The sequence below is a fragment of the Astyanax mexicanus genome, chromosome 1, assembly GCF_023375975.1.
Source record: "Astyanax mexicanus isolate ESR-SI-001 chromosome 1, AstMex3_surface, whole genome shotgun sequence".
NCBI lineage: Eukaryota > Metazoa > Chordata > Actinopteri > Characiformes > Acestrorhamphidae > Astyanax > Astyanax mexicanus.
In genome coordinates, this window is record NC_064408.1 from 113,511,425 (window position 1) to 113,535,428 (window position 24,004).

At 37.9% G+C, this 24,004-nt stretch overlaps 1 protein-coding gene across 27 annotated transcripts in view; it reads right to left on the bottom strand.

Moving 5' to 3' along the window:
- The window catches only part of rims2a (regulating synaptic membrane exocytosis 2a), a 314,788-nt gene that overhangs the window by 94,577 nt on the left and 196,207 nt on the right, over positions 1-24,004 (bottom strand). For 18 of the 27 annotated variants that reach the window (XM_049467467.1, XM_022668728.2, XM_049467487.1 and 15 more), the window contains 3 exons: positions 23,118-23,227; positions 21,025-21,057; positions 479-511 (listed from right to left, as the gene is read on the bottom strand). In XM_049467467.1, the coding sequence (XP_049323424.1) occupies positions 479-511; positions 21,025-21,057; positions 23,118-23,227 (176 nt within the window). Of the gene's footprint in view, positions 1-478; positions 512-15,356; positions 16,863-21,024; positions 21,058-23,117; positions 23,228-24,004 lie in introns of those variants that run through there. The other 9 variants (XM_049467518.1, XM_049467504.1, XM_049467524.1 and 6 more) reach the window with 4 other exon arrangements.

The window sequence follows — 24,004 nt, forward strand, 5'->3', positions numbered from 1 at the left end:
AATGTTATTTTTTTTTCCGCTTGACTCAAAAATATTATTTTTGGTGCATCTCTACTGATTACTGCTTTAATACCTACAAAATGCACCTATAGGGTATGTGTACCTGTGAAATCGGGCAGTAAGTGTCAGAACAAGCTGTAGGTGTCGTGTCACATCTACCTCCCCATCTCCCTCCCTATATCAGATATATACGCACTGTGTATCAAAATCACCTCCAATCAATCCAAAAATGATGAGAGTCCAGATGTAGCACAGCACATGTGCTACGGTTTATTTATTTACTGTGTGTGTGATCACACAGAGAGCAACCGGCCAGATGGATTTATTATATATTATATATTTATATACAGGATTATAATCCAGGATAAGCATAACGGAGGATAATGGAGGAAGAGGAGCAGTCGGAGGAGGAGGGAGAGATAAAGAGATAAAGTACAGGAGGTAAAGAAGAAGGCTCAGAGAAGACAGGCAGACAGACCTGAGTTTGTCCGAGCGGGCGACTCCGTGTCTTCTGGAGAGGGGTTGGGGTGGGGGGGTCACATCACATCACACACAGATGGACAGACACAGACAGAGGAGATGGGTGTGAGAGGGTGTGTGTGTGTGAGCGCTCCGTAGATTTTTTTGGGGAGGGGGGGCGGGGTTAAAACGTATGGAATATGTCAGGGTTAAAGTGTAGGTAAGGGGGCGGGGTCACATCGAACAATACAACAACAACAACAACAACAACGACAATTACAACAACAATCACAGAACATAAAGGGAAATAAAGACACCATTATCACCACAGGAAAACACCGCATACACTGGAGAAGAGTTAGAAAAGCAGTAAAAGAAAAAAAGAGGAGAAGGAGGTGATGATTCTAAGGGAGAGATCCTGCAACGTTTTCTGGAAATGTTAAAGAGATGTTAGATGAAGACACAGAGCCCAGCCAACACACCTAAGAGAGAGAGAGGGAAGAAGAGGGCAGAGGAAAAAGGAAGAAGGAGAGGAAGAAGAAGGAAGCAGGAACGAGAGAGGAGAGGAAAAAAGCTCCACCCGCAAATGCAATGCTAGCATAAAAAGAAACACTGCACTCTGTAGCTGAGAGAATCACACACACACACAGCAGCACCAGCACAGAGAGCAGCAGAGAGGTAGGCCCTTACAGAGTGGATAGCAATGCATAACACTCTCTATCTCTCACACACACACATACTGTCTTAGGACACATTTGAGGTTGTATGACAAAAAGCCCCCACTGTGGGGACACCCCTTTCTGAATGAGCTAGAGAGAAGCTGACAACACAGTTCTGCTCTTAAAATGCCTTAATAACACAACAATCACTTGATATTTTTGATTCAAGCATATTTTGTCCAATGTGACATAATACCCCACATTTGGGGACAAGTATTATTAAGGACACATTTGGGGGACTATTCCATACACAAACTCTGATAACAGTCACTTCTGAGTACCTTTACTAAACTTTGGGACACACACAGACTTGTGATGCACAAAGATTTGAGAACCAGAATTATTTTGCCAGCACTATGAGGGAGAGCCAGCAGCAATCAGACAAACTGCATGTTTAAGTTCATTTTAACACGCTAATCTCATAACTAATCACATAAACCACTAATCACATTCTCAACTGGTCTCATCCCAGGACCCAAAATTTCTCATGGTCATTAGGTCATGACCCACTTTTACTGAAAGCTATTTTTTTTAAATAGCTTTCAAAATCCCATTTAAACATGTATATGCATGCAAAGTGAATTTTAAATTTAAAAGCTATTTTTTTAGAAACTAAGGAGGAACATGAAAACTAGATGTATAAAAGTCACTATGATAAAATTAAATATCAAAACTGCACAAAATAAATAAGGCCACAGAATGAGATATTTCACTTTTCTGCATATCCCTGCATTCAGAGAACAATATTAAGAAACTCTTTCTTTCTGTTGTTTTCTCAAAAATATAAAGAAAACGAAATACACAGTACAAAATCAGATGAAAATTAATTATTTTTCATTTTTATATATTTTTTAAAACGTATTGTATTTATTTTTTACAAGCTCTACGCAACCCGTCCAGAACGTGTCCTTGACCCACTTTTGGGTCCCGACCCACCAGTTGAGAATCGCTGACATAAATTATCAAAATTTTTGTTTAAATATAAATATATATTCTTATTTTTATAGTGTCATTGTTTAAAGAATATATGAAGGGAATTTATGAAAAACAGCAGCTTTACATTTTGAAAGTCAATATAAAGAGAATTTCTTCTAAACCATTTTGTAGCATTTCTATTTACAAAGTTGCCAACACCTTTTTGGAGATACAAGATGTTCGCATGATGGCGAACAAAGAAACTTTGTACATGACAAATTTACAAAAGAAAAAAAATATTTTAATAAAAATCCAAGTCAAAAAATATCTTACAGGTAAGGACATTCATTTAAGGAGCAATTATATCGTCCCATTCTTTATATTAGCACAATATAACAACGGGCAATTATTAAATATCCCTGACAGTTCTAAATCTGTGCATAAATAAACTTCAATTTAATTTAAAATATAATTTAAAATAATTTAAGAGCATTTTTTTAAAGAAACTGACACAGGAACATGACAGCTACATGTATAAAAGTTACTACAAATAAAATATCAAAACTGTACAAAAAAAATCACTTCTCCGCATATCTCTCTGCATATCTTTGTATTCACTGACATAAACTATCAAAAGTTAAATGCTGTTTAAATATAAATATATATTATTTTTCATATTTTTATACTGTCATTGTTCGATAAAATACTAGAAAATCTATAAAAACAGAAGCTGTACAGGAGAAGGCATCAAATCTTAAAAAGTCAATATAAAGAGATTTTCTTCCAAACCATTTCGGAGCATTTCTATTGGTGCATTCTTCATGACATTATAACAGTTGCAAAGTTACCAACACTGGACAATCTATAACTGTGCATGAATACACTTTTATTTTATTTCATATATAAAACCTACTTTATAAAATCTAGAATTTGGATTTTTTTTTGCCCTAAAAACCTAAAAAAAATAATAATAAAATAAAACTCTACGCTGACTAACCTGTACCTACATGCACTCACATACCCCAGACTCAGCTGGAGCCTGGATGTTTGGTGTGGTACAGGTTACGTAATAAAACGTCTCTCTCTCTCTCGAGGCGCTGAATGCCACTAATTGGACTGCAGCCCCGGCGCTGAATATTTAAATCTCTTATCAGAGTCTTCAGAGGAAGCAGAATCTGCTGACGGAAGCGCTTTTTCCTCCCGTCTTTTAATTTTTTACCCTTTAATAACAATGAGCTGTACTTTCATCTGCAGCTATCATTAATCATACGCTGAGCGGAGTGCGTTGAAGCTTGCGTAACAGCTTTTCCTGCAGCAAAAACAGATTTACACACAGGCAGCGTAACGCTGGAGCTTTTTACTGGGCCTCTAAAGCATAAAGAGTGACTAAACGAGGGCATGAAATATCTAGCATCTACTGTTTAGAATGGACCAGAATTTAAATTTCATGTATTTATCAGTATCTGAACCAATACTTAAAGCAACAGTATGATGTATTTTTTTTCTTTTAAGGCTCCACTGACTGTAATAAGGTGAACAGTGCATCTTTAATTCCCACTCAGGGCTCATTTTGACTTCTTTCGATTTCTGCACTATGTATCTCTGGTGAAGCAGGCAGAATAACACCAATGAGAACTGCATTTCAGTGACAGTTTAGTCTCTCTCAGCTTGTCCAGAAATGCATGTGTAAAGCGTGTCATACTCACAGACCCACAGCACATGTATCACTTCAGAAACATAGGCGGAGCCGCCCAAGAGCAAGAAATACAATGACTCACATGATGATGCTTTAAAATGTATTTTTTAAACTTCTCTATGAATCTGCCATTATCTGTCAAATTAAAAGATTCTGCATGTTTATCCACATAAAATTACTTACTTTTCTTAAGTTTACCTGGGATTTTTGACGGTAACATAACTAAAATGAACAGACATTCATAAGCAAAGTTGCCCATCACAGTTCCTCATCATATCAGTTTAAAACACTGTTTAACCTAATTAATTGGGATTAATTAAAGACTGAAACTCAATGTATTAATGTGATTTTTTTTTAGACATCATTGAATTCAAACACTTACAGGACTAATGATGTCCAGCACCATGTACAATTTACACTTCACAAGATCACTAGTGTCTCTGGTGTCACACAATGGATGAATTTCAGCAATTACTTCAGAAACAGAATAATTAATTAGAGCATGACAATTAAGATCATTAAGAGCTGGTCATAATTACAAAAAAAAACTTTAAGCCCACAATTTCTTTGAACTCAAATTACACAGTTGATTTAGGTAAACATTTGTGACCGCATATACATTCAAATGGAGATTTAAATGAGTTAAATTTACTTAAAATAAGTGAATTAAACAAAGCCTGTTGGAACTGACCACTTCTTTTCTATTGAACTCTTACCCTCACCATCAGACCATCAGTGTGTAGCCATTATCCCTTGGCAACCTTAAATAAACCTGAAATTCATATATTGTGATTAACTATCTGGTCTCAATGTTGTTGGGCTGTAAGAGAAAGTTACAATTTAGGCATAATAACTAAAAGTTTAAAGTCTATTATACCACAGCTAGTTCTGACCCTGCAATGTGATTGGCTGAGAGGCGTTCTATGAGTACCATTATCAGCCGGTAATGCACTGTAACCGATGCTCTCCATGTATTACTCCTCCACATACAGGTAACCTAGCAACGATACAGCGAAACAGGGCAGCTACAAACAGAGCAGCAATGAAACTCTTCTAACTTGTGGAGTGTCTATAACCAAACAGATCGTATTTTCTCGTCAAAATCTTTCAATAAACAGCGATAATTAAACTGTGGTATAATCACAATAAAACACTCAAGGCTTGTGCTATAACGTGTCATATTGGCATTGCTGTGCTGCGGTCATATAGAATTCCCTCTTGTGTATTATCGCTTAAATTAACTCTAGTTGTCAATCGATATCACTTCAAAAAAGTACTTAATTCACGTAAATTTTACTCAATCAGGCTCATTGTAAAGCCTAAAGATCTGCTTAGTACTAGTTAGTACTGCGTATTCGTGCTAGTTAACACAGAACACCTTCAGAATTTATGTGGAGTGCACCAACAAGAGGACCAATTCAATATTAGGCAGTTAGTAATAAAGTTATGGCGGATTTGTGTGTTTAGTTAATACTGTAAAGCATGTACTGGTACAACATACCAGGCTCAGTAAATCATTCTGTGCATTATCTATTATAGATTACAATGATTATCTATATGTTCTCCATCACGTTAATGTCAATGAGGCTTTCTTAATGTCCGAATCTCTGAGGAGCTTTAAAATTCGAGGCCTGACAGAGCATTTTCAGATAAGCAGTCAAACAGGACAAGATAATTGAAAGCTTCACACAACCACCCCTCCTCACAACCCCCCGAGGATGGACGTGTTGCTAAGGCAGACTAAGCTAAATCGTGAGGCCCTGAGGAACACTCTGATTTGGTAATCAATTAGTTTTCTGTCTCGAACAGCGAGCGCAGGAACAGACATATGGCAAAGCAGTTAATACTGAGTCAACTGACATACGGGAACAACACAGGCTGTCAAACCCAGCAGAAATGAGTTATTTACTCCAGCTATGATTCAGATTATTAATACAAATGTTATCATGAGTAATCGCGTAAGATATCATATCTAGACTAAACTTATAAACTGCATTTTTAATTTTACTTCCCACACTTCTGTTTAGATCTGTGCAATTGTATTTCTTTTACTGGCCTACATCCATCTAAAGCACCAATCATTGCCAATCATTGCTACAGCCAGTGGTTATTGATCACAAGGTTGTGGGTTCAAACTTTAGGTTCACCAAGCTGCCACTGTAAAACCCTTGAGAAGATTATTCAAATGTTTTGTGGAGAAATACTATCAAAAAAACACTTTTGTTTTCATGAATATATCTGTAACCATATCTGTAAGAGAAATTAAAGATTTAAAGAACCTTCCCTTTATTTTGGGTTCTAAATGGAACCCAAAGTGGTTCTTTTCTGGCATCTATCGCTCTAAATAGCTTTCTACACAGACTTCAGCTTTCTTAGTGGGATACGAAAAATTAACTTCTGAATTTCATTGTACAGTACAAGTGGACCAAGCATTTTGTTACTGATAACAAGGTCATGGGTTCGATATCCACTGTTGCTGCAAATCTCTCAAGATCAGAGGTGCTGTAAAACATGTCTGTCCCTATGCTCTTACCCTAGCTTTCAAGCCAGAGATATATAAATACAGAAAGAGAACCATTTCTGTGTACTGTATAAATATTTAGAGCACTGGGTTATTAATCACACGGTTGTGGGTTCGATATCCAACTTTCCTAGCCTGCCACAAATCCTGTGCTCTAACTCCAGCTTTCTTATATGGGATATATAAAGATAAATGCACTTTATAAGTGGTTAAATAAATGCAGTGGGTTTTGCCCACAGGGTTGTTGGTTCTATTCCCCGATCTGCAAAGCTGCCACTGTTGTGCTCTATCACAAGTCCCTTAACCGTGTCTATTTCAGGGGTGCTTATGCTGCTCACTGACCCGAGCTGTTTGAAGTGGTTAAAGCACTTGATTACAGATTAATAGGTTGTGGGTTCAAAACCCAACTTCGGTTGGGCCCTTTATTGTAGTATTCAACCCTATCTTACTCCAAGAGTGCTGTAGCATGCACGACCTTGTGCTTTGGGATCGGGCATGACTCCAATGTTTTAAGCTGGGTTATGCAGAGAAATGATTGTGGGAAGAGACCTGGCATATTGATCACAAGGTTGTGTGTTTGATACCTAGGTTCAGGAGTGCTGATTGTGACCCCAGCTTTTGTAGGTGGTTAGAGCAGTTAATCATTGATCAAAAGTTTGTGGGTTTGAAACCCAACTTTGGTTATGCTGAGAAATGATTGTGGGAAGAGACCTGGTATATCGATCACAAGGTTGTGTGTTTGATACCCAGGTTTACTAATCTGCCACTACTCTGCCCCCTTGAGATCCTTAACGCTCTCTTAGAACTAAGATTGGACTTTCTAAGCTAATATATATATATATGTAGAGAGCCTTTTTTGATGTACTATACAAGTGGGAAGAGACCTGGCATATTGATCACAAGGTTGCGTGTTTGATACCCAGGTTCACTTATCTGCCACTACTGTGTCGTTGAGATCCTTAACCCTCTCACAGAGCTGTGCTTAGACTTTCTAAGCTAAGATATATGTAGAGAGCGCTTTCAATGTACTGTACAAGTGTTTAAAGTGCTGGGTTACTGATCGCAATTTTGTAGGTTTGATACCCAGGTTCACTAATCTGCCACGTCTGTGTTCTTGAGGTTCTTTAACCCTCTTTTAGAGTTGTGTGCTTAGATTTTCTAAGCTAAGATATATGTAGAGAACCCTTTCAATGTACTGTACAAGTGTTTTAAGTGCTGGGTTGCTGATCGCAAGGTTGTAGGTTCGGTGCCCTGGTCTATTAGGTCCTTTGTGCTCTGGCCTTGGCTTTCAAAGCTGGGATTTGTGAAGAGAACAATTTCCATGTGCGGCACAAACAAATCTAATAGCAATAAAGGTACGTACTTAGCGCCCGGCTAATAAGCGATTTAGCCTCAGTCCCAGGTTCACAGTGTGTGTGGGTATTTTGATTAAAACAATCCAATATCCAATTACTCTAGCTCTTATTGGAACTAAACCCACATCGACCAGGGGCCTCATGTACTAAAGGTGCATACGCACAAAAATATTGCGTACGCCATATTTCACGCTCACGGTCAGATGTACTAAATTTAACTTGAACGTGAGAAAGTGCGTTCCCCCACGGAACTTTTGTTTCGGGCGTACGCCTTTTTTTTGTGCGTATATATTGTGTTTTTGTCATTTGTCGACACTTAGAGGCGATGCATTGAAATTACAACTATTAAGATATCCTTTATGCACACATTGTAGTAAGCATTACTGGGTAAAATAAAGTTAATAAATCAGACAATTTCATTGGCTTACATAAATAATCGTTCAACGTGTTTCCACTTAGCCTAGATTATATAAACATGCATAAAAGTTTGCGCTGGAGTTGTTGGAGTTGGCAACGTTGGCATTATTGGAAAATATTGCTAATGGCCAAATTCATTGAGAGGGCATTCTCTGTGACCATTATGTTTTTTTGGCCCATGATGATGAGACTGACTTATAAGCCGTTTTAGATTTCCAAGAGCATATGAGGATAAGAAAACAAGCTGAGTGCGTGACGTGTGGCTTCTTGGTAAGCAACTCATTTAAAGCATTTAAATGAAATCATTTATTATCCCTCTTAGAATAATACAATTTAAAACATGGGTAATTAAACGCTACGCGTATATCATATTAATAATAATATAATAATAATAATTTTTATTATAATTTTTTTATTATTATTATTATTATTCTAACTTTATACTCTGCGTAATTGAGGGAGGAGTCATGGCAGGTGTGATGTGTTCGTGCACTTGTGCTTAATTTCGAGTTGATTGTGATGTACTAAGAGAAAGTACGTGGGATTCTGTCTACGCACGGTTTGATAAATCCGTATTTTTTTGTGCGTACGGAACTTTTCAGGTCTGAGCGTACGGAACATTTTAGTAGGAAGTCCACGCAAGTCTTAGTACATGAGGCCCCAGATCTTCTCCACTGGGAGTTCTTACTTCAGTATTGCCCTACTTTCACAGTGCTGTGTCTTTTCTTTTTTTTTTTATTCAAACTGCTCAGTGCAGTCCTGCTAACTAGGCATCCCTTCTTTTTCTTCACACTTTCTCAGACTTGTGATCATCACGCTCACACATTCCACTTCATTATCGCACGTTCTATTCTTTGCACGCTGAGGAAGAGGGCCAGCAGAGAGTCAGACTTCAGAGTGCTTCAAAGACAGAGAGGAAAGCACACAGAACACACAGTCTGGCCTGGAGGAAAGAACAGAACGCCAGAGGGAGGCAAAACAGGGCCGGACCAACCTGGTGGAGCCATAGGGGGGTGGCCATTAGCAGGAACAGAACCGTTGTGCGTGAGCCGCTGGTCCTCCCACGTAACTTCTATCAAAGCAGGTCAGTAGAGTTGATCAGGGTAAAAACACACAGTCTAGCGTTCTAGCGTTGAAAAGACTGCAGTTTTATATGGCATGCAGATGTATTAACACTACAATAACATAGCCATAACATTAAAACCACCTCCCTCTTTTTACAGCTTTTCAGCTTTACTGATCATATAGGAGCACTTTGTAGTTCTATAATAATTACAGACTGTAGTCTTGTATCTGTTTCTCTACATACTTTATTATTATCATCCTACTTTTACCCTGTTCTTCAAAGATCAGACCACCACAGAGCAGCTGTTATTATTTGGGTGGTAGATCACTTAGGACACTGCCCACAGGATGCTGCCAACAGAATGCTGTCCACAGGACACTGTCCAGATGACACTGCCCACAGGTTGCTGCCCAAAGGACACTGAACACAGGACACTGCCCACAGAACACTGCTCTCAGGACACTAACAAAAGAATTCTGTCCACAGGACACTGCCCACATGATGCTGCCCACGGGTTGCTGCCCACAGAACATTGCCCACAGGACACTGCCCACAGGACTTTGTACAAAGGACACTGCCCATATGATGCTGCCTACAGGAAGCTGACCACAGGACACTGTCCAAAGGACACTGACCACAGAATGCTGCCCACAGGGCAATAACCACAGAATGCTGCCTATAGGACCCTGGCCAAAGGACGCTGACCACATGATGTTGCCCATGAGAAGCTGCCCACCGGACATCGCCCACAGGACCCTGTTGGCTGGATATTTCTGGTTGATGGACTATTCCCTGTCCAGCAGTGACACTGGGGTGTTTAAAAACTCCAGCAGCACTGCTGTGTCCAATCCACTCAAACCAGCACATTACTCACTATCACTCCTTTACTTATCTCAGTGTCACTGTAGTGCTGAGTATAATGACCCACATTTTCTCTCCTTTGGGTCCTGAGCATTGAAGAACAGGGTGAAAGGAGGATATTAAATGATGCAGAGAAGAAGAGAACAAGTAAATAAAGATGCAAAGTGTTCCTATACGATCATTGAAGCTGATCAAACAAAGCTTTTAAAACACTGTATTAATCCTGATCATTTTGCTCACATTCTAATTCTGTTATATATTGCTAAATTTCACTTATCCACTTCTAAAACCCAGCAATTTTGGACTGATAGTGAGCATGCAGCCCCACTTTTGAGTTAAAAGCGTTAAGCATGCTACTGTGTCAAAGGATATGGCATATATATATGAAATGAGTAGATATATTTCTAATTAAAACACAGTATAACACACTCATGATTAATAATAAGTATTTTATAATGAATAAGGATTCTCTGAACGTTCTGGGACAGCGTTTTGATCTGGATGCAAAAGTGCTGAAGTTCTATCTAGGCCATTTCAGCACCACCGCAGTGAACAGCTCCCTTCATGATGGGATGTTGTGCTGCCATCTGTTGGCTCAATGTTGTAACAGCCACAGTTTTACATTCCTTTCACAGTCAGATAGAAGGTGGAAGTTTATACACTTCTACTGATTTCAGATCCAATACCCTTAATACCCTTAATCAAGTACTCCTAAATTTAAATGTAAAATCTAAAAAGCTCTAAAACTGTCACAGAACCGCCACACCATTACTGCTGGTTATCTAAATGAGTGTGACAGGCTCGTCTAAAGAAAGTCAGCAGAGGGAAGAAGTGAGCTCAGTCTAATAAGTGCACACTTCACCGGACCGGCAGGTTGGATTAAGAGACGTGCGTGAGATGAACTAACACTTAAACTGCAGAGACAACAGACTGATGAGCCTTTACTGAGACCTGCCCTGACTTTCACTTAATACAATTTACACCACACACTGCCTCAAAAACACAGAGAGACAGAGAGAGAGAGAGAGAGAGAGAGAGAGAGAGAGAGACTAAAAGAAGAGTGTGAGACAGGGAGAGAAGAGTGTAAGAAAGAGAGAGAGAGAACAAAAATAAGAGTGTAAGAGAAATGTAGGCAAGACAGAGAGAGAGAGAGAAAACAAAAGTGAGAAAGAAAGAAAGAGATAAAAAGGTTTAAAACAGAGAGTGAAATAAAAGAAAAGAGAAAGAAATGTGAGAAAGAGCAAAAAAGACAGAAGAGGTTAAAACAGAGAGAAATAAATGAGTGTAAGACAGAGAGAGAGAGAGAGAGAGAGAGAGAGAGAGGAAGAGAAAGAGAGAACAAAATAAGAGTAAGAAGGTAAGACAGAGGGAGAAAGAGACAGAGAGAGAGCAGAGAAAGAGAGAGGAGTGTGAGAGAGCGGGATAAAAGAGCGTAAGACAGAGAGAGAGAAAGTGAGAGAGATAAAAGAGAGAGATAAAACTGTAAGAGAGAGAGACAGAAGAGTGTGAGAAAGAGCGGGAAAGAAGAAGTTAAGACAGAGAGAGATAAAAGCGTGTAATAGATAGAGTGTGAGAAAGAGGGAGAGAAATAAACAGACAAAGTGAGAGAGAGAAGAGTGTAAAACAGAGTGAAAAAAGTGTAAAAGACAGAAAGAGAGAGAGAGAGAGAGAGAGGAGTGTGAGAGAGAGGGATAAAAGAAGGAAAGACAGAGAGAGAGAAAGTGAGAGAGATAAAACTGTAAGAGAGAGAGAGAGAGAGAGAAGAGTGTGAGAAAGAGCGGGAAAGAAGAAGTTAAGACAGAGAGAGATAAAAGCGTGTAATAGATAGAGTGTGAGAAAGAGCGAGAGAAATAAAAAGACAAAATGAGAGAGAGAAGAGTGTAAGACAGAGAAAGAGAGAGAGAGAGAGCAAGAGAGAGAGCGAGAGAGAGAGAGAGAGAGAGAGAGAGAGAGAGAGAGAGCGAGAGAGAGAGAGAGAGAGAGAAAGAGCGAGAAGTGTGAGCGAAAGAACAAAAGAGCGAGCAAGAGAGTGAGAGACAGAGATAGAGAGAACAGAATGTGGTAAAATAAAAAGGCACACACTGGCCTAGAAAATAGAATTGGAGACAGAGTGGGAGTTTGTGAAATGTGGCAGCTATAAAAAAACACAAAAACACAGCAAACAAACACACACACACACACACTCACACACACACACACACACACACACACACACTCACACACACACGCTAAGGCCCAACTGGTATGAACATTTTGTGACTGATATCGATTTGAAGGGATCAAGCATTCCTGAGGGAGAGCAGCTGAGTCAGAAGGATGCAGGATCTATTCCCCTGGATCAGCTAACAGTGGGAGAATGAACTGCACTCTCCCTCACATCCTCACAGTTATAGCAGAGGTGCTCTTAAACAACTCACCTATCCCATAATTACTCCCCTCTGTGGTTTCCCACCACTCTCTGGGTATGTGCAATCCTGACTCTTTTTACTGGTGTGTGTTAGTTCACAGGGTTATATCTGATATCAGTTGGGCCTTAACACACAAACACACACACACGCACACACACACAGTGCAAACGCTGGGTTTGAGAGCAGAGGTCAGAAATTCACTGCAAGTCCAAACTTCACTCAAGAACTTGCCTTTCCTTCCATTGGCTGACGGCTCCTGATGCCTCCCCTCATAGTCTTATATTCATAGGACAATTACAGACACAACACACACACACACACACACACACACACACACATACATCAGCACTTTAACACTTTCAGCACATCTCCCTCACACTTACTAAATAAACTTAATAACTACATTTAACTATTTAACTCATCTATTACACTAATATTTGACTAATCTCTACAGTATTTTCATATGGGCGATTCTTCAATTAGGGAACTCTAACTTATGCAACTGTGATTTAATTACATCATATAAAGACTTTATTAAAGAATGATTAATCTAGTTATTTATTATGTTTTTGTCAATTTTCATCATCTATTTTTTCCTTTGAACTCATCACCATCACTGTCTTTCAAAAACCATCTTCTTCTCCAGTAAAATGATAAAGTCAGTGTGTTTTTGTGTATTTATAATAACTTTTAGACGTAAGAAGATACATAATATGATATTTGCTTATTTTCAATGTAATGTTTGTTAAGAAAGAATTAAGACTAACTTATAACAATTGTTTAACACCTTGTTCAAGTATTTCTTAAGACATTTTGGATAAATGCTTTTATGAATAATCTTATAATCATATACTGCATATTCTAACAACATTTTCTTTAGGAAAGCTTTATATATATATCTATATATATATATATATATATATATATATATATATATATATCCCTGGTTTCCTGCAGTAGGCACCCTGGCAAATAAATAAATATATAATAATATTTCTGAATGAATTAATTTAAAGTATTTTCTTTTTCTAAGTTCAAAAGCCAGTTTAATTGGTGTACGATAATAATAAAAAGATACTGAAGAATCACATTAATCCTATTAATTCTATAGTTAACACAGACAATGATTATCTGAGATGTAAGTCTGGAGATGAAGGGGTTAAGTGCAGCTATAGACTTCATTAATCTGATATTACTGTTATTCAGTGTAAAGCTAGGCTCTGTTAGTGCATGCTTGTGAATAAAGGGGAAATATATGAAGATGTCAGCAGTGAACTGGAAAAGCTGATGCAGACACAAAGAGAGAGTTAGTTAAGCATGCAGCAGGACAGTACACACAAACACACACACACACACACACTCAAAAGAAAGCATGGTCATGTGACTCTGGAAGGATATGGACGAACACACAAACAGATGGAGGGATGGAGGAGGAAGTGCAATCTGTTTGAAACTCTATGCTATGCCAACATGACGCAAGTGTGTGTATGTGTGTGTGTGTGTGTGTGTGCGTGCATATGTTTCTCTTACAACAAAATCACACAGTGCTGGATGTCAGTATGTGTGTGTGGGTGTGGACTGTGTGTACTGCCATGTGTGGTCCCCAAACCCAAACCATGTGCCACAATTAATTAATTAATGAAAATTAAATTACTGTATATTTCACACTATTAGGGGCACCGGATTATAAGGCACACTATCAATAAACCTCTATTTTTGTAAATAAGGGGCACTGGACTATAAGGTGCGTTATGAGACACTAGTAAGGAACAGGGGTGTCGCCATGTTTTCCTTCTAATTTAGCAGGTCTCGCTGCTGGATATTAATCTACACAGATTTCTCTCCTAAATACGTTTTATTTGGGAGAATAAAGCGCTTCTGTTTGTTTATAGTGATCTTAGATTTCCAGATTTCCTCTAAAACCGGTAAGTTCCAGTAAGCCAGGGTGATATTAGCAAGCGGTTCATCCCACATAGCTTGTTTTAACACAGGTCTATGCTTCTAGCGGTTCATCCCACATAGCTTGTTTTAACACAGTAAACGCACAGGCTACAGTCCAATATATGGCGAAAGAGCTAGTGCTTAGTGTGGTTAGCAGCTAATGCTAATACTGCTCCAGCCTTAGTGCTGGAGAAACTTCACTGAGTGGATTTACTGCTTCTTACAACCTGGCTGGTAAAATTCATACATAAGGCACACCAGATTGTAAGGCATGCCTGAAGATTTTTGGGAAATTTAAAGGATTTTAAGTGCGACTTATAGTGAGAAAAATATGGTAGGTAAGGTAAGGTATGTTTTGGTATCACAGTGTGCGCAGGAAAGGGACAAGTGACAGTGGCAACCCAAAGAGGTCATAATACAACATGTATTATTTGTTAAAATAGAACACAACCATATTCTATATAGACTTATTATTAATAAAATGGTTGCAAAAATAATTGCACCCAGAAGGAAGTATCGGATTGTAGAGGATCCTAATGGTGTCCCACTATAATGCATCCCTAAGCAGCTCGTATATTTCTTATATTTGAGATTTTGTAGTGAAGGTGGACATTGCACACATTTTCTTGGGGACAGATCAGGCCATGGAATGGTATCTATGTCTTTAATACAAGCTCTTGAGATAGCAGCAGTATGTGGACGAGTTGAACATTGTCCTGTTGAATAGGCAGGGACACTGATGGCAAGACCTCACTAATGTAATCTTGGGCTGTCAAAGTGCATGTTACCATGACACCAGGCTCTCTACACATGTGATGTGAGGTGTTCAATGGTTGACCCACTGTCAGTTGATTCCTTCTGGATGCAACTATTTTTTTTTTTTAATTGAGTGAAAGTTATTGAATGTAAAAAAGTCTTAAGATCAATAGCTGAATAGATAGTAGTCTAGTTTTGGAAGGGTTAACCAGAAAAGTAGGTGGAGACACAAGAGGACACACCTGCGTCTGCGTCAAATGAGTGGACAGGGGTGGAGTAATATATGAAAGGCCTCTCCTCGTCATCTGGGAAATGGTCAAAGACACAGGGGGAGATGGATGGTCATTAGGACAGCATGAATTTCACATGGAAAGGTTATGGAACATGTTATGTAAAAATTAATCAAATGAAAAGCTGATATTATGATATAAATATAATACTCCAGCCTGCTATGCCACTGAAGCATAGTTCTACACAATGCCACAAGTACATTAATTATTACTCAGAACTTTGAACATAATCAGACAAAAGATCCACAGTAGGTCCATCATCATATGATTCACATTCATATGCAACAACCAAAAGTTCATAGTAAGCAATACAGGCTATGTTAGTATTCTAATGCTTATTTGTTGTTTTTTGTTTGAAAATCTCAGTACATTATTTGATACAGTGTATGTATCCAATATTGGAGTAGACATCTGGTAGATAAGCAATGGAAAATACATAGAGATTAGACATTAGAGTTTAGTTTCTTTGCATGAGCCTGAGCGCGATGCCCAACCCGAATTCGGGCCGAGTCGGGCGGAGATTTTCCACCACTTTCCTCAGGTCAGGTCGTGTCAGGCTCAAGAAAATGGTCTGTGATGTAGGTGTGATGTATAATCCTGCAAAGTGTGTGTTTTCGCACTTTTTGTTTGTTCATAAAGTTTTCAATATTCTTTAACATTGTTAACTATATTACAGTCGACGAAAGTAATAGTAAATTACTTGGTCTAAATGTTCTTGGTCTATTTCAGTTTCATGAGTGGGCGCAGGGTGTAGCTTTATTGCTGTTTATTTATATGTTTTTGGATGTAGGCTATATGACAAATATAAAAAAATATTTGTTCAGGAAGTGTTTTTTTCTTAAACCTTGTTAATTATATTAAAGTAGATAAAAGTCATTGTACATTATTTTAATGTTGTTGGCCTATTTGGGTTTAATGATTGTACAGTGCATAGCCTTATTGCCTTAGCCATGAGCTCAATATAAAAAAATAATTTTATATCCTTAAACCATGTAAAATTATATTAGATTAGAGGAAAGTCATACAGACATCATTTATGTAGCCTAATTTACTGATGTTTAATTCCTGTGGATCATTGTTCGCATTGTTTGTGTTTTAATCTTTCAGAGATCTGTTCTTATTAAAAAACATTTTGCTTTAATAGTAGGTCTATGCTTCTTCAGTGTTGCAAAAGTTCAGTTTTAACACTATACAAAAATGTCTGGTTTAAATCAGGCTCTGGCTTATGTGCAGTTTATGGGCAGGGCGAATTACGCTTGGGCAGAATGTACACGGGTGAGGGTTACTTTTTTTGGGCCAGATCTAATCTCTACTGCACATGCAGGTCGATACGCACTGATATGTCGATGATGAAATGATATACTGTTCTAATATACTGGTGTACAGCATTCAGTAACATTCTCACCATCTTTACAGACTGTATTTTATATATTTACCCCATAACATTGACCTGTATGAATGGACAGTGCTGTGCTCTACTAGCACGCAACACACACAGACAGACACACACACACACACACACACACACACACACACAGACACACACACAGGACTGAGGCTGCTAGTGCTGGCTGGCTGAACATTCACATGCTCTGACAGTGATGAAAGGTTTTCTCTTAGGGATTTGACAGCCCCTAAGGCTTTCTCTCTCTCTCTCTCTCTCTCTCTCTCACTCTTTCACACACACACGGCCTCTCATTCACATTCTCACGCAACACAGCTTTTCCAATAAGTACAGAGCTAATTGTTTTGGAAAAATGCAAGCTCGTCATTTTCGCCTACTGTATAGAACACAGCATTTAAAACGACTGCCTCCAAGCGCTGGTCTACCAATCCACTGAACGGCCCCACGGGAGCTCATTTCAATAAAGAGCTACAAAGAATTATAATCGTAGCGTACCGACACCCACGTTACACAGGAGCCTATTGACACCAGCACAAAAAAAAGAAATAGATGCACTTATTTCCCCTGAGAGCATCGCTTTGTACACAGTACAAACCACCTCATTTACACAAGCTTTTAATGAAATACTACTGCACGTTTTTTTTGTCCAGTCTTTACCTGCTGGAACTGTACAGTACTGAACAGTCAATTACCACCATCATAATACCACCTCCAGAACTTATTGATAATATCCAGATCGGTGATTATATTACAAACCAGTGGATAGGGGTTGTTTCTGATGAGCATCTAACATGAACATGTTTTAACAGTCTATGGCATTGGTGTCAAACTCAGGCCCACGGGCCAAATCTGGCCCGCAGTGTTATTATATTTGGCCTGTGAGACTATATCAAATGTGTATTACAGCTGGTCTGCCAGTATATATAGCGCATACACAGCTAATACTACAAATCCCAGAATGCTTTGTTAGTGCGTTCACGCGTCAGTCGAGACCGCCAAGCGCCCACCTTCTTTTCTGTTCACAATCACTAGAATGACTGCTTCCAGTCATCAAGGACAGAGATGGCCAAGAGAAAGAGAAAACAGGAGCTTTCAACACAGGTGGGAGGTAGATTATCTGTTCACGAATATAAAGGACAGTGGGACCTGTTTGTTTTAATTGCGGAGCCATCGTGGCTGTAATGAAATAATATAGAAGACACTATGAAACGAAACACTGCAACAAATACAAGGACCTGGACGTAAAGCAAAAGCAAAATCTCAGTGAAATTTAAATTTACATACTTTCTCTCCATGTGAAAAGGGCAGAGAATGGAAAACATGCACAATTGCAGTCAATTTTTACAATCAATATTGAGTTTGGCCAGCAACTTTGTCACAGTTTTTAATTTTGGCCCACTGTGATTTTGAGTTTGACACCATAGACAAAATGCATGAGCAGCAGCACAGTGACTATATTCTAGAATCTGACAGATGTTTATATGAACACTTTCCCCAATAGTCTGAGTAAACTCTCAGTTTATTTGCATCCTACAAGTAATCCAATCAAACACGACAAGCATGTGTAGTATCGCTTAGTGTACAAGTAACCATGACAACGACAAAGAGCATCGCGTGATGCCAGTCAGCGTGAAAAGAGCAACAGCAACTGGCTATGTTTCCAGAGTTTGCAGTTGGTGTGTTTGTTAAATTTTTAACTATGGAGGACTCAGGACAACTGTTACGTGGCAAAAGGGCCCTTTTTTGTTTTTTCTTTCTATTTTGTTTCCTTCTTTCTGCTCTACTTCTTTCCTGCACTATCCAGAGTTCTGCCAGCCAATGGTAGAGATGCTAAAGGATCAGCTGACCAGATCCAACAATAGAGGGAGTGGCTTACCAGGAAGGGGTGGTGCTTCTTGTTTAAATACCTCAACGTGTGGACTAATGGAGGAGGCTTTTGTCTGTGTGAGGCTTGTGTTTGTGATGCTTCATGTTGCTATGTAGTTTTTAATGCTGTCTGAGACTGACTGTTAGAGTATATTGAAGCTCTGTAGAGGATTATGCTGTTTGCCTCTATTTGTTTAGCCTGAGTTTTAGCCTCCTGTGTTCTTATGAGCAGCTGCAATTTTTAGTCAGTTCTGTTTCTAACCACCCTGGCATGGACAGGAAAGGAGAGGTGCCTATACATTCCATCACAGTAGGATAAAACTTGTATAGACACACTAGGTTTTTCAAAACACACTTCTAATGTTACTGCCTCCCTTGTACCTTTCAAACCCCAGCCACCATCTTACAAGGGCCATGTAACAACAACCTAATTCACCTTTTTTTTTTGTTAAAGAAGGAGCGAGATGAAGAGCTTATTAAGTCCTCCATGTCTTCAAACATTCTGAGGCAAGTGAGCTGAATGCTAGTCTCACTGCCCATGACTAGAAACCAGTGGATGGATGAAAGTGAGGAGTAATGTTCAGCTTTGTAAATGTCCACCATGCTGCACATGCTGTACAAGTGCAATACATACATAAACGTTCCGATTGGGGATCAGAATACAGGTACAGGTGTTTACAAGGCTATTATTCTTCTATTTAATGGATTTTTTAAAGTATTATCCACCTCGTTCTATAGAATAAATAACATTTTATTCAGAATAGTCTCAATCAGGCAACTCTACTCCGATTGAGGTGTTTACATGGATGTGTTCTATTCCGACTGAGCTATCAGTCAGATTATTAACAGATTATTAGGCTGCATGTAAAATGAGCTTTTTGTAATTAAAGCTCTTCATTTAAACACTGAGCATCTTTTCTTTAAAGAACCATGTTCATGCAGTATAAAAATTGAGTATGAAAACCATATAAAGAACATCTAAAGAACCCATTTAAATGTTCACATATTTGAAAACTGTACATGTGGATAGGGCCTTACCCATGTCTTTTTAAAACATGGCTCTTTTTGGAATAAAAATGTGGTTCTTTTATGGCACAATTCAAAATACTCTACCACAGGAAGGAAAAAGAGATAAAAGAGTAATGAAGAACTGCCATTAAACGTCTATAGAAGTCAACACATTAGGTACAATGTTTTTTTTTTCCTTTCACAAAGTTTGTATACATTTATATTCAGATTTTTATGTCAAGCTTCAAAACAGGTAAATGATAAACCAACACAATTCAACCGTGGACTTCACAATCACACACATTCACAATGGAAAGCCTGCAATAGCCCAGGCTCTCATATACATTTCCTTAAACAGTTCTAATAATAATGACTAAGGGTGTATTCACACTAGGCAATCCGTGCCGTGCCGTACACATGCAGTGTGAGCATTATCCGTACCCAAGCACAGAACAAGATTATATATTACACTAGGGGTGTGCCATATTGTATCGTACATAATAATATCGCCAACATTTTTGAATATTGTAAATGATATAATACCCTGAAATATCGTGCCATATCACCCACCCCTAATTATCACATCAGAGTGCTATTTTTTTTGCTGTTTTTAACAAAAGAAAAATTCACACTGTTCTCATTTCCCATTATACAGTATATCTACTAAAGACAGATTATATCTGTCCAGTATCATTTACTTTATTGGGCTGCGCTTTGTAATTCTGGCAGATCATCAGATGAAAAGGATTCATTTCTGTGCTATGATGCTGCCAATAAAATAATCGGGTTTAAAACAAGTAGCCAACCTAATGTTCTAGAGTCTGTAACAAAGTCTAACCCATTGGACAGCTTTAAGGAGGACACTGGACCAGCAAACCCACTGAGCAGTGAGTAATGACTTAAGGGTGCTCGGGCACGGATTGTTTAAGCGCAGTACGAGTGCAGGCCAGCAAGTGAGTGGGCAGAACCTTGCTTTAGCACGATTCAACCAAACTGTGCTTAGTGTGAGTACACCCTAAAACCTAATAGAGGCATGTCTTATTACAATTGCTTCTATTTGATGCTAGCTATGCTACTTTTTATTATTTTTTAGAAACATTATCGCTGATATTATTACATATACTAACTGAACATACATACTGAACTACTCCTGCAATGATAATACTTTTAATCTTAGTATGTAAGCAAGCACTGCCCTTAAGTTCTAGTCTTGAAAAAGGACTTAACTAAAGCTAAACCGACTCTCTGTATAAAGCTATGCCTGGAGGCTATTGCAGATGGGTTTAGCTCACAGCAGAACAGGAACCAGAGAGGCTAAACCCATAAAAGCAGACTACAGACCTGGACACGGCTCGACTTCTTCCCGTCCATCTTCTGGGAAAGAAACGAGAGAGAAAGGGAACGAGAGGGAGGAAATTAAAACTGGAGCTCATGCATTGGCTAGTGCTTCCAACACACTAAACCATGCATGGCTGCGATGCAACCAGCCACACTCAAACAGTCAACGACCAATGACGAACGAACAGAGTTAAACAATGGGATTACTCCAACTCCAGCTGAGTAAAGTCACCAGAGGTCAAGTCATAGTGTGTGTAAAAATAGGTTAAATGTAATTTAAGGATGTGCAACAAGATTCACAACACTTAAACATGTGGGAGCAGGCAACAGGATGACACAATTAAGGAAGTCCCAGTCTGATTCACTGGATTAGAGCTGATCCAGATATATGTTAATATATCAGGATATAACAGGATTTCATGCAAAGCTTTTTATAGTGCTTACAACTTTTTTTAAATGTTAAATACAACAGAAAGGCTTTGCTTTTCTCATTTTTCATGACATACTGTACCTACCAGAGACAGATAGTATTCGCCCAGTATCTAGACCTGTCACAATAATTACACTGACCAGTATTGACCACTGTTTTTAAGAGTGAAAAAAAGGCCTATTAAAACAGCATTGCTATTTAATTGTATTGTACTGTATACATCACTTTTTAAAGAATTTTTATTTAACAAAACAGCATAAGATGTATATATTAAGAACATTTAAACAAATTTAATGGAATTTACAATTCTAGTGTCTGATTAACCTTAATAATTTGGTCCTTTATTAAAATGGTGCAATTGCATTCTCTCATTACACATATCAGTAAAATAAAATGGTCTAAAATGACAACATAATTTATAAATATTTTATAATTATAATTGTTTGAAGAATATATTATTTAAAAAAAATGACATGTCTACAAATATCAATATCAATTTTACTACAGTTCTAGATGCACAGATTGAGTCCTAATCCATTTATTTACTTTAATATTGCAATGTAGAGATCTGGAAAAAAAAAAGACCACTTCAGTTTCTGAATCAGTTTCTCTGATTTTGCTATTTATAGGTTTATGTTTGAGTAAAATGAACATTGTTGTTTTATTCTATAAACTACAGACAACATTTCTCCCAAATTCCCTCCACAAATATTGTCATTTAGAGCATTTATTTGCAGAAAATGAGAAATGAAAAGAGATGAAAAAAGATGCAGAGCTTTCAGACCTCAAATAATGCAAATAAAACCAATTCATTTTCATAAAGTTTTAAGCGTTCAGAAATCAATATTTGGAGGAATATTTTGTGGTTTTAATGCAGCTTAGCATGTTCTCCTCCACCTCCAGTCTTACACACTGCTTTTGGACAACTTTATGGCACTCCTGGTGCAAAGATTCAAGCAGTTCATCTTGGTTTGACGGTTTTCAAATTGGTAAAATCAAAGAAAATCTCTTTTTTAAGTGGTCTCTTATTTTTTTTCCAGAGCTGTAAATCACAGAAACAAAAAAAATATATATTGCAATATTAGTTTTTTTTTTTTTTTTTTACCAATAATACGCAGATCTAACTAAGTATCAGCTAAAGTGTAGACAAAACATGAAACTGTAAACTGTAATGGTGTGTAATTCTGCACTTAAAGTGTTTGTATTACTGAAGTTTAGAGCAGTTTAGTGCGCCTCTTCACATCATCAGCTCAGATTTTAGATAAAGTCCATAGATAATAAAGTCCAAGTCCAAGTCACTCAGTTAGTTTAACACCAGCTGAAACCACACAATACAAAAATGCTGTGGACATACAGTGTATTCATAGCTGAGATTGTGTTAAAAACTCCCACAAAACTTCCAAACAACCCAAAATATTCCAAAAGCAACTTAAATCCTATTTCAATTTATAGCTATTTCAAAGTGTCCAACTGTGAATAATCTTTGATAGTCTGGAGAGCATGAAGAAAAGCTTTAATAACAGCTTTAAATAAGATTCCTCCAAAAAACAAAACAACATTCAGTAACCAATCACGTCTCAAAACTTCCAAAACACCCAGCCAATTAAAAGCGAGGGCCACCGTTGATTCAGATATTATATAAATCGAGAAATGTGAAAGTACTCACTTCTCTCTAGCGTCCCCTTGGCAGGCAGCTGTGGGAGCTGCCGTCCTCTCCTGTTGTTCATGGGTGTGCTGGTGGGACTGGTTTGGACCGATCCGCTGCGGGGGTGCGCCCTATCACACACACACACACACACACACACACACACACAGACAGCACCTCGTTACAGCTGGAGGCCGGGAGGTGTCTGTGAGGATGAGCTGCAGATTCACTTAGCAACACTAACAGCATGAAGATCAATTAGTGCTGAAGAATTAACCTTTAGACTAATATTACACACGTTTATTACACGCTCTGTTGAAATAGTGCATAAAAAAGTACTAAACAATTTTTTAAGTGTATTTAAGTGAAATGCTTACATGTAATAACTGATGCATGTATTTAAGTGATGATTAACTTAAATACATGTCTTTATAAAATGCAACAATGAATAAATAAATATCCATATGAAAAAACAGATTAAAACATTATTACTAAATAATATATTTGGAGAGCTGATGCTGAATACAGTCTGCTAGGATATATAAATTAATATATACATATGGTTTTTAGACAATATTTACAGTTTTATCTATCTGATTAAACACAACACATTTACTTTTCTGTACTAAAACAGCCTTAACTAAAGTTTAAACAAAATGTTAAGTGCTTAAAATATTAAAAATAATTGTTTCTAAATTGTGACAATATATTTTAGGACTTTATATTTAGAAATATATAATACATATGCAGCTCTGGAAAAAAAGAGACCACTTCAGAGCTGTATGTAAAATAAGACTTGTAAATGGCTATTCTCAGCTTTGTTTATACACTGGGCACTTAACCACTTATTTATATACTAAGTTATTTGTATTGCTCTGCTTGTGCTCTTTAATGTATTTAGAAATAAA